The sequence below is a fragment of the Panthera tigris genome, chromosome D3, assembly GCF_018350195.1.
Source record: "Panthera tigris isolate Pti1 chromosome D3, P.tigris_Pti1_mat1.1, whole genome shotgun sequence".
Lineage (NCBI taxonomy): Eukaryota > Metazoa > Chordata > Mammalia > Carnivora > Felidae > Panthera > Panthera tigris.
Window position 1 is genome coordinate 24788173 of NC_056671.1, and position 20207 is coordinate 24808379.

The 20207-nt window shown below is 46.9% G+C and overlaps 1 protein-coding gene across 3 annotated transcripts in view; it reads left to right on the forward strand.

Annotated features, from left to right (window-relative positions):
- TTC28 (tetratricopeptide repeat domain 28) overlaps positions 1-20207 on the forward strand; it is a 626414-nt gene that overhangs the window by 501251 nt on the left and 104956 nt on the right. For all 3 annotated transcript variants that reach the window (XM_042962136.1, XM_042962137.1, XM_042962138.1), the window contains 4 exons: positions 10228-11569; positions 12855-13378; positions 16926-17035; positions 19274-19403. In XM_042962136.1, the coding sequence (XP_042818070.1) occupies positions 10228-11569; positions 12855-13378; positions 16926-17035; positions 19274-19403 (2106 nt within the window). The remainder of the gene's footprint in view (positions 1-10227; positions 11570-12854; positions 13379-16925; positions 17036-19273; positions 19404-20207) is intronic.

The following is a 20207-nucleotide window of genomic DNA, read 5'->3' on the forward strand; positions in this document are numbered from 1 at the left end:
AATAATTAATTTTGATGATTTATTTTAACAACTTCAGCTGGATGACAGGACAGAAGTTGTCTTTTTTTGTTTTTTGTTTTTCTTTCAGATTATTAATTAGTGCCAGGGTATAAAATCACCTCAGAGTATCCAGTGTTGCTCACTGTGGTGTATTGACATTTGAGGGTGTGATGTTCTTTATTGTGCAGGACTTCTCCCACGTGGTGCAGGCTGTCTGGTCCCTCTGGCCCCACCCCCAACCCGACAGTGTGGGCTCCCAGATATTGTGACAACCGAAAACGCCCCATCTCCTTTTCAAATGTCCTTGGGGGTGGGAGGAGTCTCCTCTCCTATATGCACAGACTGAGACTCTTAAGGAAATGGGCCCCATTCTCATGTCACATGCAGAGCTTGGCTATAATATTCTCAAGAGCCCATAACTTTGTGTTCTTCTTGGTTGAGAGAAGCTGTTATCAACTTCCCTTTGGTGTGCTTGCTTTGGAAATAAGATGGCATCTAAGACTTAGAGCGAATTACACTCTACAGTAAAATAATGGTGTAGGGAGTGGCATATTTTGATTTTGTTATTTGTAATATCGAGGACGGGGGTAACTGAAGCTGTTTGAAATAATATCAGCCCCTGGAAAATGGAGTATTACACCTTGGCACTTCACTGTTTTATTTGATCTTCATAATCATCATCTGAGAGAGGTGAAAACAGGAGGCCAGGAAAAGTAGTTACTTTCCTAAGGGCACGAGACAGTGTTAGCCTCTACAGGCTAACATGGTTGTTATTATTAGAATTTCATATCTAAGTGAGAACTTCCTTGTGGCCAAAGCAAAAAGAGAAACACATGATTCTTATGAACCCAAAAGATGGGAGCATAGAATTCCTCAGGAAAGCTGAATTCTAAAAGAAATTTCTGGAGACATTTTTATATATGGGATTATGGTAACAAAGTTTATAGTATAGCTAAAATTTTAGCAGCAAAGATTATAATAGATTTCAGTGTGCTTTTTCTAATAATAAATTTGAAGAAAAAATCAACTAAGCCTAGGGTGTTAAGATTAAACCTCAATTCGCTGAAGCCTGTTCAGTGTGGGTTCACGGTCATTTGTTCAAGTTATAGATGTCAGTGGTCTCGCTTGATTCAGGGCTAGAGTTCAGGACATCCAGAGGAATGGATGACTCAGAATCCCTTCAGGAAACTTCTGTTAGTAGGTGTCTTTCCCCTGACACGGACAGTTTGAAACTGTAGGTTATGACAAGGGCTTGGAGGGTTGATATCGGATGGTACGTCCATGAGGATGTGCTAGGGTCTGGTGCAGTAACAACAGCCCACAAATCTCAGTGGTCCAAAACAACAGAGTATTCTGTTCACACCCAGGCTACCACAGGTTCATGTAACGCTCGGATACTCCTCACGACTCCGGGCCTGCCACGGCTCCATCTTCCAATAGCAGCAGCGCCATCTGGAACGCGCAGCTTCGGCAGGCAGGCAGGCAGGCAGGCAGGGGAAGAGAGAGCACGGAATATCGTACTCCAGCTCTTAAGTGCTTCTGTCTGGAAGGAACACATCGCTTCCACTCACATCCCATTGGGCAAAACAAGTCCCTTGGCCATGCCTGAGTTCTTCTGAGTAGGAAATACACATCTGGGTGTAGAAGAGAACCAGAGGAGGGAACATTATAGAGTCAACCCCAGATGAGGGGAGAAAGGCAGTTCAAACCAAGCAAATGCGATGGGAAAGTCAGGCATACCAGGTAGGGTGGGACTGAGCCACAGGGCCAGTGGGGCTGCTGCTTTGGCTGGTGTACCATACTTAAGGAGCACGGGGCGGGAACGGCTGGGTTGGTACCGGGTCCGCGCAAAGTCTGTAAATGCCATTGTCACTGGTGTGCCCTCTACTCTGCAGGCCAGAGGGACTCTGCAGGTGCTCCCGGGAGGTGGGACTGGCCCAGTTTTCTATGGCTCAGCTCAAGGGAGAAGCAGAACCAGTTATCTCTGCATTTCAGAGATTGAACCCCAGACCTTGAAACAAAAGAAATGTTTGTTTCGTATTGAAACGAACTCCCTGTAACATTCTCTGCATTGTTAACTTATGAGGGTGCTTCCCTCCTCTTATTGTGATTCAGAATGAAAACCAGGCACACTTTGCCTTCTCCAAACAGTGACTAATGGCGGGGCTGCGCCAGGCAGGCCCAGCGTATTTTTCACTCTGCTCCGGGCTTCCTACCAAGTTCTCTCACAGTGGCCAGGCCACAGCCGTTAGGGATGACTGTGCCTAGCACTTCCTACCTCATCATCCATCTCCGGAGCACCCCTCTCCAGCCACCTCCTTTTTAATAGGTTTAATTATTACTTCCCCTACTTCATGGTACAATTAATCTTCCCCACTGCCTCAGGATTTACAGCCGTACAGGCCCCGGGAATTTCCGAGCTGTTCACCTGCAGTCTTGGTTTTAACTCTCTGAGGGAAGTAGGAAGTGGGGCCATGTATGAAGGCAGTGAAATAAGTGTGGGCTCCAGTGGACTCCGGGCTGGCTTCTTGTCACTGTCATTCAGCACACGCCGTTGGGATGGTGGCAAGAGGGGGTGACAGAGGAACTAAACTGTGCCTCTGTTCAGCCTAAGGAGAGCCTTGGGGGCCAGGGGTTGAGCAAATAGGGCCTCTCTGTTTCTCTTTCAGCAGCATTGTATTTCCTGCAAGTTTGGTTGTCAGATGAATGAATTCTGAGGATCTAACGCACAAGGCGGTGGCTGTAGTTAGTCATATCTATTGTAGCTAAGAGAATAATAGATCTTTAGGTATTCACACTGCAAAAAAAGGTGATGGATGTGTTAATTAACTTGATTGTGGTAATCATTTCACAGTGAATACGCATATCAAATCATCACATTCTATCCTTTAAATGTATACAGTTTTGTCAATTATACCTCAGGAAAGCGGGGTTAGAAAAAGACAGTTTTCAGTGGAGTCTGTCTGTGGGAGGGAGAGGTGGCGTATGAGGGATTTCCTCAACCTTATTATAGTGGGCTCCTCAGAACTGAAACAGAAGGGGAGGGCAGTTGGCACCTGGGACAGAAGTGCCACTGAACTCAGTGTCACAGAAGACATCCCCAATTGCTGCTGAAGCAAAAGAAGATAACAGGCCCTTAACTTCACTTACCCTTTGGAGGAACAGGAAGAGCCTGGTGGGTTGCATAGAAAAGGTAGACAGATGTAATTAAGATAAATGATGGCGGAAGAGACTCGTGGTGGCCCAAGAGTTCTCCAGAGGTGACGCCCCCACGAATGATTACATCTGCCTACTCCTCCTGCATTCCTACACCTCTTAGGATTTCCTGTTCTCTGATGTACACCTCTCTGCTTTAGATATGGATTTAGCCAGACCAGCAATTTGTTCTTTTATAGCTGCCACAAGATTGGTTTGCCACAACAGAATCCTAACATTAATGTAGAACGAGTGGGTCCAAAATCATGACCGCCTTTCACTGGAAGGCATTCCAGCTTCATTCCAGAAGGGCAACGGGTGAGAGAACACAGACTCCTGAGTCAGAAGAACCTAAGTCCCAGTATCAGGCCTGTCACTTGGAGCTCTACAGGCCCAAGTGAGTTCTTGAAACTTCTCTGAGACCACAATAGTGACCTCACAGGTTTGTTTTGAAGCATGAAGGAGATTGTCAAGTAGAGGGCCAGGCACTGGTTTTCAGAAGAGCTTACCTACCAGGAACATGCTTGTGGCTAAAATCACCTGAGAAGTTAATTTCGAAATTAAGTGCATGTAAAGATTTCTGTACCTTTGCTGTCCTCCAATGGCAAAAATAATGGGCTGGTCTCCAGGCTCATAAATAGTAACCTGAAAATGAGATAAAACATCCAGTTGGTTGCATTTCCAACACAGAGCACTTTGCTCTCGTGCCTTCGGTTCCAGCCATCTGTTTACTAGGCAGCTCTGTCCCCTCCTCCCCACTCCAAGCCTGGGGACATTTTAGGTACACTGTGGGTAAACTCTGTGTGGAGGCTTGAGAGGGAGAGGATTCAGGGAGCCAAATGAGCTGGAATAATGGGTGCCGATCTTTTGAAATTCAAGGTAAAACTCAATATTGTGAGCATAAATAAATCACAGCGGCAGGACAAGGCACTGTGTTTTCTCAGTCCTCTCAGCCCAGAGAAGGGATATGGAGGCTGGTATACCCATACACGCTGGTGACCAGCTGATTTCTTTCTCGCGAGGTCCCAAAGACAGAAAAAATGAACTTGAATATCCACATCAGGACTTAGCTATGGGGAAGTTTCCTGACCCAAAAGGAACTACAGAAGGATGTGCCAGCACGGATCTCTCTGAACGTCTTGATTACTTGGCTTATCTTTCTGTTATGGAACTTGTCACACCCCCACACACACTCCCACACATGGTAGAGGGGATGGTATAATGAACCCCCACGTACCCATAGCCCAGTTATCACCATTTTGCTAATCTGCTTTCATCTATTTTCATAAATGCACCCACACCCACCCACCCACACGTGCTCACTTCTCTCCCCTCCTGGAGTGTTTTTAAAGCATACCACAGCCACTATGTCGTCTCATCTGTGAATACTTCTAGATGTATTTCTAACAGAGGAGAACTTCTTAGCACAGCTGCTGTCCCATGTACCCCCCCCCTCCCACCCAGGAGACTGATAACAGTTCCTTTATGCCTCCTGTTTGGAAGCAGATGGGCTGGTACAGCTGAGGGCCCGTGCACCTAGAGTCCCTCCCTCCACTCTGCCATGGCCTCACTTCCTCTCACTGGGCCTGGGTCACGTCACTCATAACGTCAGCCTGAGGGAGAGCCTCTTCCGGCTCCCCCAGCTCACCATTTCCCTTGAGAATAGCTGGGGCTTTAGCTAGGCTGCGACAGATCCCACCCCGCTGGAAAGCAGTGGGAGAGAACAGATGAGCTCTTAAAGCCCCACTTGGATCACATACTATTCATAAGTAGAGCAATCATATTTTCAGTAAGTGAGAAGAGCACCTCCATTGTTTGTGGAGGCAGGCTGAGGCCCTGCTTCCAGAGAATTCACAAGAGAAAAGGCAGCCAGATGGAAGTCACTGCTGAAATGCTAAATGTTCTAACCGCAGTAGAAATTCTGCTTAGCTCATCCCATACCCCTTGGTCTTAGCTGGTCATGGCTAATCATACAAAGCAGACTGTATTGAGCATTTACTATGTCCCAGGCCCTTGTGCTGGCTTGTCTTAAGTATCATCTCCTGGGGCCTCCCAACAGCTTTTGAAGTAAGTATTCTTAATCCCAGGCAGTGACCATTCCTGATGCCAAGGCAGAGGCCTACCGTGGTGATGTATAAATCCATACGCATGTGTCCTTTCTCCACGCGCCCTTGTAGGAACGCGGCTTTGTGAGGATCTTCTGCCCCACTAATCTTCGTTTAATCCCCCTCCCCTGCAGCACGTTGTCACCTAGCACACCCCTGCTGACAGGCTCTCTGTAAGTCTTCATCTGAGTGACGGCCCTGGAAAATCAAGCTGTGGTCTCGAAAGGGAAGGAGGATCTGCAGATTATCTCCTCAGCATGTGCAGTCACTCTGCTGGCAGTTCTCAGGGCCGCTTTTATGTTGCCTCAACAAAGAGAACGGCTGCCAAGAGTGTGTAATGTTCTGTTCAGAATTCTCCAGGCTGGCAGAGGCTGCGACAGTAGAGACACAGGGCAAGATGAAAAAGTTCCCATTTCAGCCAGGCCCATCGCCTCTTACCCTCACCCATGTCCAGAAGTCTGTTTTTGAGAATCTTCCGATGATTCTCTATAGAGCCTTGGAAGTGGCAGACGAGGAAGAAGGGGAGGAGGAAGGGGAGTGCGCAGGCGAGCTGGCTGGGGGTCAGATCATTTTGCCATCACCAGCAGGCAGTTTCTTTCACAACTCATTGAACCCTGGGTAGCCATTATCATCCCAACTGCTCCCTATTAACTAGGCCAGACTCTTGAGGCCATGCGAGGAAACAGAGAATTCCTTTCCTTTCTGTCTCTGTCTAAATACCGCCGGTACTGCGTTCAGACAGCACGCTGCAGGTCACAAAGCTTATTGATACACACTCTTATGATTCTCATACCATTTCTCTGAGATGGTGTAACCTGACCTAAATAAGAAAACAAAAATACCAAAAAGTTTTTAGTTAGGAAAGAAAGGGAAAGGAAGGGAGGGAGGGAGGGAGGGAGGGAGGAAGGAAGGAAGGAAGGAAGGAAGGAAGGAAGGAAGGAAGGAAGGAAGGAAGGAGGAAGGAGGAAGGAAGGTTGGTTCAGAGACATCAGTTGACTATTTCAAAGGTACCCAGCCAAATAAGATGGGAGCCATTCCCATTGTGCTTTAAAACACAACTGCTGACTTCAAGTTCTGTGCCTTTTCCATGGTCATGTGCCTTCCAGACACTTAGCCAATTTCCTGGAGGATGGTGTATGGGGGGACTAGCAAGGGAGACCTGTGTCCTTGGTGGCAGGGAGCATGCAAAACACTCAAGCTTCCTCCACTGCCTCCATTGCCTTCTCTGAAGGGCTCACATGGCTTAACATCTTAACATCATCTTGGAAACCTACTAATGATCATATTGGCTTTAAAAACCATTGCAAAGAAATCTAAAAGCTGTGGGGGAGGGGAGGGATCAATGCAAAGGCTTTGCTGTGGGAGCAAGTGCTCAGGGAAATGTGGGCACCCCTGCTGCCCTCCCCAGCTCTGACTCTGTTCCCACCCACGGACTCTTGTCTGGGCAGATATTTTCACTCTCATTTCAGAAACGCAGAAGCTGGGGACAGAGGGAGCAAATGATTCATATCCTTGAAGAATTCCCGGCAATTTGAAATCTAAAAAATTTTCTTTTTACGTAAAGGCAGTTTAGGGATACAGGCCAAAATCAGGTCTTTAGAACTGAAATGTTTGTCACTAAGAATTTTTCACCACTAATGGGGTTCTAGGTGATGCTAAGGTATTGCCTCTTGGTTAGCTTAGAGTTTCTAACCTTGAGACAGGTTCTGAAAAACTTGATCCTTCCAGCAAGGATACCGGTGACATCTCCAACCCAGGGAATGACCTGACCCAATCCCCAGGAGTATTACTTTGCTCGATGGATCAGAGCTTTAAAAATACTTTCAGTAATTTTTAAGCCAAGTGTTATGCATTCATCATAGGAAAAAAAAAACACTTAAAATACAGGTAAGCAAAATGAAAAAATACCTGCAATTTCACCACCCAGATTATTACTGTTAACATTTAAATAAATTCTATGCTGTATGTGTACATACAAATGTAAGCATGCATGTACACATTAATGTTTTTATTAAAATGTACTGTTTTGTGGCCATATATTCCATTAACATTGTAATTTTTCCATGTCGTTATATAATCTTCTACTTCACCATTTTCTTTTAAATTTTATTTTGGAGAGAGTGAATGGGGGAGAGGGGCAGAGAGAGAGAGAGAATGAGAATCTTAAGCAGGCTCCACGCTCAGGGAAGAGCCCACCATGGGGCTTGATCCCACAACCCTGGGATCATGACCTGAGCCAAAATCAAGAGTCAGACAGACAAGGAGAGCCACCCAGGTGCCCCACCATTTTTTTTTTTAATTAAGTTTCATTTGTTCTAGGGAAAACTCAAAAGGGTTTTTTCCTACTTCACCATTAAAAAAATTTTTTTTAATGTTTATTTTTGAGAGAGAGAGAGAGAGAGAGAGAGAGAGAGAGAACGAATGGGGGAGGGGCAGAGAGAGAGGGAAACACAGAATCCAACGCAGGGTCCAGGCTCTGAGCTGTCAGTATGGAGCCCAACGCAGGGCTCAAACCCACAAACTTCAAGATCATGACCTGAGCTGAAGTCGGACACTTAACTGATAAGCCACCCAGGCACCCCCCCACCTCCTTCACCATCTTTAATGGAACTATGTTATTCCATTATATAGAAGACCATGATTTACTGAGTTTTTTTTTTCCTAATAAAATTTATTGTCAAGTTAGCTAACATACATTATATACAATGTGCTCTTGGTTTGGGGGATAGATTGGGTTATTTTTAAATTGTGAAATATTTTACACTCATAAGAAAATGCACAGACTAATTAACCATAGTTTGTTTAATCTCTACCACCTTGAGGATTTCCTTTCCAGGAAGCCTATTTTCAGCCTAATTTCAGTTACTAATATTTGAATTTCAGTCTGCAGTTTATAGTGCCCTTGCACATACATTATTTCATTTGATCCTTACCACTGGCCTCTAAGATTGGCATCGAGATTATTATTTTCCTCACTTTATAGATGAACTATGAAAAGTCCAGAGAGGCTAAATGATTTATCCAGTATCCTGAGTCTAGTTAACATCAAAGAGCTGGCTGGGCCCAGGGGTACACGCAACTCCTATGGAGGGACAGACCTCTACCCCAGGCAGGAGAGGACGTTGGCCAGAAGGGCAGCCCTCATGCGCTCCTCTCTCCCCATCTCGCCTCAGCGTTTCTGATGTGTGCTGACATTATTTGTTTCCTGACTGTCCCCCTTATACACCCTGTGTGCTCTCTGAGGGCAGCCTTGTGTCTGGTTTCACTGTCTGCCCCCTCTGCCTACCACAAGGCTTAGCACGCAGTAAATCCCGGCCCAGCGCATGAGCGAGTGAATGAAATGTGTCACAGAGATAAGCAAATTGTGGGGGCTGCATTTTGACAACTTTCTTTCTCGGCGTGTCTATTTTCAGTTCAGATGTTTAACAAGAACCCAGCTTGGTGTTTTTGTGTTTTTGTACTTCTGCAGGTTTAGGTCGTCACTGAAAAAGTCACACACTAAGTCGTGGAAGAGTGTGTTCAAAGCCAAGGGCAAGGAGAAACCTGTTTGTGTACTAGATTCTCTCCATCTTTTCCAGTGCCCCCCCCCCCCACCACCACCTCACCCCAGGCCCCACTGGGATGAACCAGGCTCTGCTTAAAGGTGCCTGCCAAGTTACTTTGATGATATCCCTCCTTTGGACTACTTTATATTTTTTATATTGATGATCTATCCCATTTTGAACTGCTTGTAGAAACAATAGCTTAGCAGCTATAGCATAGTTTATGAGGGTTGTTTAAAGTGCTGTTATTATCGACTGTAAAAGCTATAGACAGAATTACAAGAAATTTTGGAACAAAAAAATCATTCAAATGCCATCACCTCACAAGGCGACAGTTTCCATTTTTGCATAATCCCCTCAAGGTCCTGTCCATGTGCGCACATTTATTTTCCTAGATGTTGTCACAGGGAGCGTGCGGCATTGTTTTCTGCTTTTTCCACTTATTAGCGGAAGAACCTTTTCCCCCCATTTTTCTACATAGACTTCATAATTATCTTTTAATGACTGCATAATCCTCTGTCGAGTTGATGTACCAAAATGTACTTCCACAGCCCCCCAGTGTTGGCTGTTTCAGATGTTTCTGATTTCCCACTAATCTATAAATGCTGTAGTGAAGATTGTTATGTGAATAGCTTTTGCATTTGTCAAGTGATTTCCTGTGAATATATTCCCCAGAGTAGGATTGCGGGGTCTGAGCAGGACCGTGTTTGTGGCTCTTGTCATCGCGCTCCTGTACGGTCTTTTCTCCTTGATGTCCAGCCAGTGATGTGTTTACCAATTTCGGGGCAACCTCCTCAGTATAGGGTGGTTCCTAAGTTTTTTGTTTGCTAATTAAGTTGAAGGAAAATGGTATTGCAGGATGGCTTTATTTTGCATTTCTTTGATTATTAAAAGAAATTAGCATTTTCCCCTGTGGTTACTCTTTGTATTTCTTGGATGTGAGTTGTCTGCTCACACTTACTGTTCTTTGCCTGTTTCAGTAAATTGGGGTTTTGATTTTTTTTTTTTAATCAAACCAAGTGAAATCTTTATACACAATAGCTACTGGGTTTTGTCATGTACGTTTCACATATATTCCAGCATTGTGTTTGCCTTTAAATTTTAGATATTTATTTCAGTACAAAACTTCTTAATTTTGCAATCAAATGTGTCCTTTTTGTTTGTTATTTTGGTTTTCGGTTTTGTTTTCCTGTTGCTTCAAAGCTTAGAAAGCTATCTCCCCTCTGGAGAGCTGATAAATATTTAATGCTACCTTCTGTTACTTTAAATTCTCTAATTCATCTGCATTGTATTTGAGTATAAATTGAGTTGCGAATGACATTTTTTCCCCCAAATTGCTCATCAGTTATTCTAACCTCTTTCTATTCCTTTATTCTCTTTCTCAGGAATCATACACCAGATGAAAGGCGATTATGATACTGCACTGAAACTCCACAAGACCCACCTGTGCATCGCCCAGGAGCTGAGTGACTATGCTGCCCAGGGCCGTGCCTATGGGAACATGGGTAATGCCTACAGTGCTCTGGGCATGTACGACCAGGCTGTCAAGTACCACCGGCAGGAGCTGCAGATCTCCATGGAAGTGAATGACCGTGCCTCCCAGGCATCCACACACGGGAACCTGGCTGTGGCTTACCAGGCCCTGGGTGCCCATGACCGGGCCCTGCAACATTATCAGAACCACCTGAACATTGCTCGGGAGCTTCGTGACATCCAGAGCGAGGCCCGGGCCCTCAGCAACCTGGGCAACTTCCACTGCTCTCGGGGGGAGTATGTCCAGGCCGCCCCCTATTATGAACAGTACCTGCGTCTCACTCCTGACCTTCAAGACATGGAAGGAGAAGGGAAGGTCTGCCACAATCTCGGCTATGCCCATTACTGCCTTGGAAATTACCAGGAGGCAGTAAAGTACTATGAGCAGGATCTGGCGCTGGCCAAAGACCTTCACGACAAATTGAGCCAGGCGAAAGCTTACTGCAACTTGGGCCTAGCCTTCAAGGCTCTGCTGAACTTCAGCAAAGCTGAAGAGTGTCAAAAGTACCTACTGTCCCTCGCCCAGTCCCTGAATAATTCCCAGGCTAAATTTCGAGCCCTAGGGAACCTGGGTGATATATTCATCTGTAAAAAAGATATAAACGGTGCAATAAAATTCTATGAGCAGCAGCTGGGCTTAGCTCACCACGTAAAGGACAGAAGACTGGAAGCCAGTGCGTATGCAGCACTGGGCACGGCGTACCGCATGATCCAGAAATACGACAAGGCCTTGGGTTATCACACGCAAGAACTAGAGGTCTATCAGGAGCTGAGCGATTTGCCGGGGGAGTGCAGAGCTCACGGGCACCTGGCTGCTGTCTACATGGCCCTGGGGAAATACACAATGGCGTTCAAGTGTTACGAAGAGCAGCTGGATCTAGGGCAGAAGCTGAAGGACCCCAGTCTGGAAGCCCAGGTCTATGGCAACATGGGCATCACAAAGATGAACATGAATGTGATGGAAGAAGCCATCGGCTACTTCGAGCAGCAGCTGGCCATGCTGCAGCAGCTAAGTGGAAATGAGTCTGTGCTCGACAGGGGCCGGGCCTACGGCAACCTGGGAGATTGCTACGAGGCCCTGGGTGACTATGAGGAAGCTATCAAGTACTACGAGCAGTATCTGTCTGTTGCCCAGAGTCTTAATCGCATGCAAGACCAAGCCAAGGCTTACCGGGGGCTAGGAAATGGACACAGGTAAAAATGACAGGGGACGAATGTGGTCGATGACACGCACAAAGAGCATCTGTGGCAGTAATGGCAACTTAAGTCTGCATGACAGCTTGTTAACTACAAAGCATTTTCATACGTGTCTTATTTGGCTCCTCCGATAATTTTGTGAATGTAGCAGGGATGTTATTACCCTTATGTTACGGAGGAAGAAACTAAGGCCCAGAGAGGTTGAGTCAACGTCCAAGATTGCACAGCTTAGAAAGGACGACCCGGAGTCGAACCCAGGGCTGTCTGACCCAAAATGCAGTGCTTTTTTGACTGCATTCATAGTGAGCGGGATAAAAGGGATAATGGGAACAGGAAAGGTGAATGCATCCATTCAACTGACGTTTACCGAAGGCCTCTCACATTATACGAATTTGTGTTTATTAACATAACATCTATCCCCACCAATTACTAGGACTCCCACTTTATTGCTTTTAGGGAAAGCCATCTGAGGATGGCAGGAGTGAGTAAACATATGCTATCATCATCATGCCAGGCACCTTGCAGTGATATCTTGCTTAATATTTATGGCAGTCCTGTATTACTCTACACTTACTATGATCTGCTTTGGGATGTGGGATTTACTATCATCCAGAAACGGAGGCTCGGGGAAAGGAATTCATGTGCCCCACACAACTGGCTTGGTCTGCCGCCAACATCCATGCTCTTCCCAGCCTTATCATGTCATCTCTTAGCAGCACAAAAAAGACACACTGTTGGCCAAGGTGATGCTTTCCTTCTGAATGTGGGGAACCCAAGAAGGTGTCTGTGTCTGCAGAATTTACGGCCCTTCCAGATCAGCAGGGGATTAGGGCTCCTGGAGTGGAGGAAGGGCAAGGGTCAAACTAAATCATCACCCACAGAGTGCTCTGAGGAGCTCAGGGTGAAAGATTTATAGCCATTGTAAAGTGATTTCAAAAACATAGTCTAAGCGGTAGTGGAAATTGGGAGGCCCAAAGAACCAAACAGTTCACTTGCTATCATTGTGCCTATTAATATATTTTATGTTTCCTCTGGGGTGTATATCCCATTGAATCTCAAGCTCTTGGGAAGGTCACTAAGAGATGACTTTTGAATTGCTTTCCAGATTATGAAATTCCCCTGTATCTCACTCTAAGGGCACATGATAGATTCTAGCTAGAAGAGGAGTTAAGAGCTTCTATAGTAAGTGACAGTGACAAATGCTTTTCATTTTCTCAGGGGCTTTAGCATGTCTGCACCTGCACAAAATAATATCATTGCTTTTCTGTCTACATCCCCACAGGGCAATGGGGAGCTTGCAGCAGGCCCTCGTGTGCTTTGAAAAGAGGCTCGTGGTCGCCCATGAGCTCGGGGAGGCCTTTAATAAAGCCCAGGCCTATGGAGAGCTGGGAAGTCTGCACAGCCAATTAGGGAATTACGAACAAGCCATTTCCTGCCTGGAACGCCAACTGAACATTGCTAGAGAGATGAAAGATCGAGCGCTGGAAAGTGACGCGGCCTGTGGCCTCGGTGGCGTTTACCAGCAGATGGGGGAGTATGATACAGCCCTGCAGTACCACCAGCTTGACCTGCAGATAGCAGAGGAAACCAATAACCCCACGTGCCAGGGGCGAGCCTACGGGAACCTGGGCCTGACATACGAATCCCTGGGCACCTTCGAGAGGGCTGTGGTCTATCAAGAACAGCACTTGAGCATCGCGGCACAGATGAACGACCTGGTGGCCAAGACGGTGTCCTATAGCAGCCTTGGAAGGACCCATCATGCCTTGCAGAACTATTCCCAGGCAGTAATGTACTTACAGGAAGGTGAGTGAAAAGGTCTGCGGTGGCCTCTCGGTGTACTCTGAGATCGAGTTCAGAGTCTACTCGGAAGGAAGGGTACACAGTTTGAGTGACCGCCTCTGCTTGGAGTGAGGAGCTCAGAGGCCGTATCATTAGTTCAACCCCAAACCGCGGTGCCCCCCCCCCCCCGGTGTTCCTTAACAGCACAAAGGCGTTCCATTGCCCAGAACATGTTACCCGGGTTGTGTAACACTGGTAGCCAGCTGCCCAAGAAGCTGATGCCCTCTCTGCTCTTCAGAGCCCTTGCCCTTGAGAGCAAACAACACTTTCCCATACAAGAGGAATCGTGTAAGATTTAGTCATGTGAAATTTAAGGGCCTGAATCCTAGGAAAACACCCACCTGTTGCAAGCCCTGTTGTCCTTCTAGAAAAGACGTAAACTGTAACAAAACTGTATAGAAGTCAATTTTGATGTGGCAGCTGAGATCTAATCCAGTCTGAGGGTCACTCCAGCAGTTGGCCAGGCTTCCTTCCCAGTGTATATTGTCCACAGTGCTTGAGCTGGTGCTGTGGCAGCCTTGTGCCTGGCACAAGTGACAGAAAGTGATTGCCCCTGCCACGACCTTCTCTTCCTCCTCCTTCCCTTCCCCCTCCACCACTCCCAACCCCCACCCCCGCCTCTGCTGCTGTCAGTTTCCACGAGGCTACTACTCGGGAAAGCACTTCTCCTCACACGGGCACATAACATCTTCCCATCCTGGGCGGGAAAAATGGCAGATACGATGTTCTTGGCTCACTAGTCAAAGGAAATAGTTGCCGACTTGAAGTAAAAACTCTCATTTATAGTTTCTAGGGCTCTTCGCATATATAGTCTCTTTAATCGGATTTAATTCTCACAGTAGCCTTGGGAGGTGTGTCTTTATTCCCATTCACAGCCAAATGACCTGAGGCTCAGAGAGTCCAGTGGCTTGGTCCTGACCATACGGTCAGTCTGGGGTATAATGGGGCCCAGCCCAAGGTTTCTAAGCCCAGGAACTACACAAGACCCTGTGTGGAGTTGTTTCTAACCTCCCAAGCCTCCTTGGGGAGGCTGGAGCAGTCAGATATTCCCCCTTACTCCTGAGCCCCGGCTGGGAAGCCAGGAGCGAGGGAAGCAGGAAGCAAAGTGGAGAATGGGCCAGGAGCTGACGGTTTGCTGTCATCCTCTGCGCAGACCAGGGATTGCTCTGGCCTGCAGGCTGAGAGGTTACCGAGAGGCTGGGAGCCACTTCCCAGACCTTCTCTGGCTCCCACTCAATGGCAGCTCTGCCTCAATGCATTAAATATGAGAGTTGGCTTTTGGTTTCCCGAAACTTGACTGTGGTAAAATTCCAACAGACTGGGGGCGATTTTCAGTTGAATTTGGGAAACCTATTAAATTCAGACCCAGCGTATGACAACCTCTCAGCTGTGTTCTTTTGTACTTCCTGAAATATTGTTTCCATAAAGCAGCTGCTTTTGCCCAAGACCTTGTAACATAATTCTACATTTATGGAAAACTCTCAATTTCATTTTTATTGTTTCTTGTAATTTTAAGTCTTGCAGAGATCTAAATTCTTATTGTGGCATCTCCCTGATGTCTGTTCCGTGGCTGTGCTCCACCAGAGAGCCTGGTGTGTCCCCTGAGCCAAGTTAGATGCCTCTTCTCATGAGCTGTTACAGGTGCGGACACCTGGGAGGCCCTTTCTGAGAGCTGAGTCACGTCTGCAGCATCTTGCACTGGGGGAACGGTTCAGTCAGAGACCACCTTGGCACTGCCTCCCTCTCTGGCTTTCGGAGAGGGCTGTGAGTCAGCGTCACCTTGCCCAGTGCACCAGAACCTCCCGGGTGGGGCCTGCTCTGAGATTTCTGTATAAGTGCTCCAGGTGATTTGTATAGACATCCCCAGTTAAAGCCACTGGTCTTGTCCAGCTTTCTCTCTTTTTGCAAATGAAGAAAGAAGCCTAGAGCAATTCAGTGACCTGCACAGAGTTACATGCAGCTAGTTCCTAGCAAACCAGACTTCAGGGATGCTGGACGGGTGAGTTAGATTCCTAAGAGGCAGAGGCAGATAGGAACAGGCAGGACAGGTGCTGTGTCTGCCTAGTAGTGGCTTTTAGTTCTTCATTGTTGAACCTGACTTTGGGCTGGAGTGTGTCCGACATGAGGAGATCCAGCGGGGAAAAAAGTCCTTGCTCACACAGAACTTTCTAGGGAGGCTAGCTACCTCAATGAATTTTACTTCCGACTCATAGACCCAGATCTAGCAGGGATAGTCATATTGAAGAATGAATATGGTCAGCATGTTGAAGATTAAAACAACCAGTGTTCCCCTGGTTGTCACCAAGAACCATCTTCTTCCATCTGTGTTCCTATTCTAGGAAGTATTTTAAAATGTGAATAATTTCCAAGTATTATTTTTGTTACCCAGTGACATGATTTAAACGTAATGTGGTGTTTCTAAGTTTTCTGAGCTATGTGCATTTTGAAATGCATACATTTTATGAGCGGGAACCTGAATATCACTTCTGTTATCATCTCAGCTGACTCCGTTCCTTTTCAAAAGTCAGAAATTGCATGGGCCCAGCATGCTCAGAGGCAGGCTCCCATGCACTCTAAATTAGATTCAAAAAAGGAAGTCCTTCCTTTGTGTGTATAGCTATAGTGTGGGAGCCTTCATGGTGTCTTCTGCACAAGGGAACTCCTGCGTACAGAGGGCCAAATCATGAGGACAAAGCCATCCTGAGAACCACTGAGTGGCCAGTACAATAAATGGTTGCCCTCAGATTTGGCTCCCACAAAGCCCTGGAGGTGGCTGGTGTCCTGGAAGCCAGAAGCTTGCTGTAGGTAAGTGACCCAAGCTGCAGGTGTCCCTCTGAAGGCCATTAGAATGAGGACAGTCTCATTTAAGGCTTTCAACTCATAATAGCACTTGTTCTACAACCCTGCTGGGGCACATCAAAGTCTCAGCCTTAAAGGAAAAACAGATTGGACATGAAATGCATCAGCGGCATCAGTAACAGAAGGCAGGGTCAGACTGTGTGAGCATTCTGCTTTGGGGAGAATATCAGATGTGTCTCCCATAAACACTGACTGGATGCTATGTACGTGAGATAGGAAGAAGTATTAGCTTGGCTTCTGCACTTGACTCTGGAACTGTCAGGAAAAAGCCTTTGCCTGCCAAAGAATTAAGTTAGATAAATTTATAGGCCAGGAGTTTTCATTTGCAAAGCTGGGGATTTCACATCTGGGAGGGGGCCAGGTTAGGTTCATTCATTTCACTGTTTCTGCCTGCCCTGCAAATCTGTTTCCTGCTGAGACCCATCACCTGAGCTCTTGCCGGGGCATCTTGGAGTGTCCTGGAAAGGTCGCTACCAACACAGAATCTGAAGAGAATGCTTACTCTGCCTTGGCTGATTGTACTTTTGTCCTGCCATTTATTTAGCTGTGTTGTTAGCATTCTTTATATCCACCTGAGGCAGAATGCCCTGCCAGGACTCCTTGGCAGGGTGGAATTGTCTTTTATGTGTCCTTAAAATTTCTCTGATTTCAGGTTTAAGGTTAGCTGAGCAACTGGGCCGAAGAGAAGATGAAGCCAAAATTCGCCATGGTCTTGGTCTGTCCCTTTGGGCTAGTGGGAATCTGGAGGAAGCCCAACACCAGGTGAGCGGAGGAACACCTGTCCCAGGTGGATTTTGTTTCCAGAAGCACGGAAGACCTTGGGATTACTGTCCTGGTAGTGATGACATTTGCTGGAAGGTGCTATAACCTCTACCCTTGGGTCAGTGTACAGGATCTCCGGCCCAGAAGTGTTGAACCATAGTGAAGATTCTTACTCACTTGTATGATAGATTTCTCAATGATTTCTTTGGAATTCCTATATTATGTGCTACTGTTCCTCATTAAACCGTAATATGAAATTACATGCATTTTATGACAGAAGTAATTCAGGAATTCGTGCCTTGGCATCCTAGAATGTTATGGTATTTTACTTTACTTTTTAAACTATTTTTTTAATTTTTTTATGTTTATTTATTTATGACAGAGAGAGACAGAGCATGAGAGGGGGAGGGGCAGAGAGAGAGGGAGACACAGAATCCGAAGCAGGCTCCAGGCTCCGAGCTATCAGCACAGAGCCCGATGTGGGGCTTGAACTCACAGACCGTGAGATCACGACCTGAGCTGAAGTCGGATGCTCAACCGACTGAGCCACCCAGGCGCCCCTTTACTTTTTAAACTATTAAAGGCAGTTTAAAGAATTAACTATTTCCTTGTTTTAAAAATTAAAACTTATATTGCTATAGCGATTTTCAATTTTTCAAGTACAGTCACTCACTGAATTTATTCTTCACATAACCCTGTGAGGTAAAACGACGACCATCCCGTTTATAGATAAGAATCTGAGGCTCCAGATCTTGCCCAAAGTCACATAATTAATTAGTGGTAGAGTTGGGGATACTAAGTCTAAGTCTCTTAGTCTTGGAATTCTTTCCATTAAAAAAAATTGTTTTAATGTTTATTTTTTAGAAGGGGGGGAACCACGAGTGGGGGAGGGGCAAAGAGAGTGGGGGAGACACAGAATCCAAAGCAGGCTCGAGGCTCTGAGCTCCCAGCACAGAGCCTGACGTAGGGCTCGAACTCTAGCCGCGAGATCATGACCTGAGCCAAATTCTTTCCATTTTTTAAATTTGCATGAACTTAAAATTCTATGCTGTTTCCAGCATATAAATATTAGAGAAAAGTCTTGAGGCACCTGGGTGGCTCAGTCACTTGAGTGTCTGACTTTGGCTCAGGTCATGATCTCACAGTTAATGAGTTCCAGTCTTGCATCAGGCTCTGTGCTGACAGCTCAGAGCCTGGAGCCTGCTTCGGATTCTGTGTCTTCCTCTCTCTCTGCTCCTCCCCCACTTGCACTCTGTCTCTCTCTCTCTCTCTCTCTCTCTCTCTCTCTCTCAAAGAAATAAACATTAAAAAGAGAGAAAAGTCTTGTAGTCTCATTGGTGGAGAAACCACTTAAAGCAGCAGGACGGTGTCTTTTTTTTTTTTTTTTAAGTTTTTTATTTATTGAGAGAGAGAGAGTGAGCGAGCACGTGCATGCAGAGGGGCAGAGAGAAAGAGGGAGACGCAGAATCCCAGGCAGGCTCCATGCCGACAGCACAGAGCCTGATGTGGGGCTTGATTTCATGAACCATGAGATTGTGACCTGAGCGGAAATCAAGAGCCAGCTGCTTAACCGACTGAACCACCCAGGCGCCCCAGCAGGATGGTGTCTTTTTAGGAGCGTCAAGCATCTGGTCCTGCGGGTGTCCCTGTGATCGGGTGTGGCTCCGGAGGTGTTTGTCCAGGGAGGACCTGACCCTGGTCACTGTTGTGGAGGGTGGTGTTTGATTCGGCTGAACTGCCAGCAAAAAGCTGCCCTCCTCCTGAAAGTGTGGCTGCCTAAGCTCATTTCCCCCAGCCTCGGCCATTTCCAGCCTGCCTGCTCCCCACTTGTTCTCATTCCAGTCCTTGGGCTCCCTGAGGCCTTGGTGGTAAATTACGGCCACTTGATGACAAGGGGAGAGGCCTTTTGTTTGTTTTAATCCAAATCAGCACTTGACTAGATTCATAGCTGGGTTTTTTCCTCCCCCCCAACTTTCACACTGTAAGTCCATAACCTTTGTGTTTTAGATCCCCTATTCTAATTGAGCACATAAACTATAATTTATGTGGTGTGATCTGATTGATGCCTTTTCAGGCTCACGAGGACCTAACTGGAAATAAAGATTCATCCTTTGAAACCTTCTAAAAAATCGTTTTTACGTTGTGCACCAAGTCGTGTGCAGAAGTTGTCTCTGGTCAGTGGACAGCTGGACGGTGGTTTCCAGGGAGTGAATAACGTTCTCTGTGTCCTGCTTGCAGCTCTACAGGGCATCGGCCTTGTTTGAAACAATCCGACATGAGGCGCAGCTGAGCACGGACTACAAACTGTCCCTCTTTGACCTGCAGACTTCCTCCTACCAGGCCTTGCAGCGGGTGCTCGTCAGCCTCGGTGAGAGCGGCTGGGGTTCCCGCTTCGTGCATGTGCACCTGTGTGTCTGAGTCGTTCGGCGATGGCTGTGACCAAATACGATCTGTTGTTACGACAGACAGTGAAGCCACGACTGCAACCCAGTCATTGAACCTTTGTTCGTTTCATTCAACAAATATCTGTGGGGCGCCTACTATGTGTGGGCTGTGTGCCAGCCCTGGGGGCCTGGTTCCTGACCTGAAGAAGCAGTTAGCCCGTTGAAAGGCAGAAGTCAGTGAGTCCGTATGGTGTGACTAGAGCGAGGGTAAAAGAAACTCGGGTGCTGTGAGAACAAAGCGTTTTGGCGGACAGACCCAGGAGCTAGAGAAAGTGTCCTGGGGATAGAGATGCTTGAGCCAGGCGTTACCCCCTCAGGTTCCCTCTCACCGTTAATACCTGGGGGGGGAGTACCTGAGGAGATGCCTGGCCTCTTCCCTGTCTCCTCTGCCACACAGCTTTTACTTTGCTGTCAAGTGAATGTCTTTACCGTCTGGGTCTGCCCTCCGGGCTGGGGCATGGTCAGGGGTAATTCTCCCGGGCCTGGGCGCTGCATCGCACTGGGGCAGCATGTATCTCCCTCACCGGTGCCTAAACAGTCGCCTCTTCCCGCTCCTCTGCCCTCTGCCTCTTCTCAGGCCTGTCCAGCTCTGCAGACCGTTTCCCCAAACCCAGAACTCGGGTGGAGGAGGTATTCGGCAGAACTGACAAGGTCTTGGAAGTTGGATGTCGAGGCCTCGTCAGTAACCTGGCCTCTGCTGCGTGTCTGTGAATGCTCAGAACTTCCCC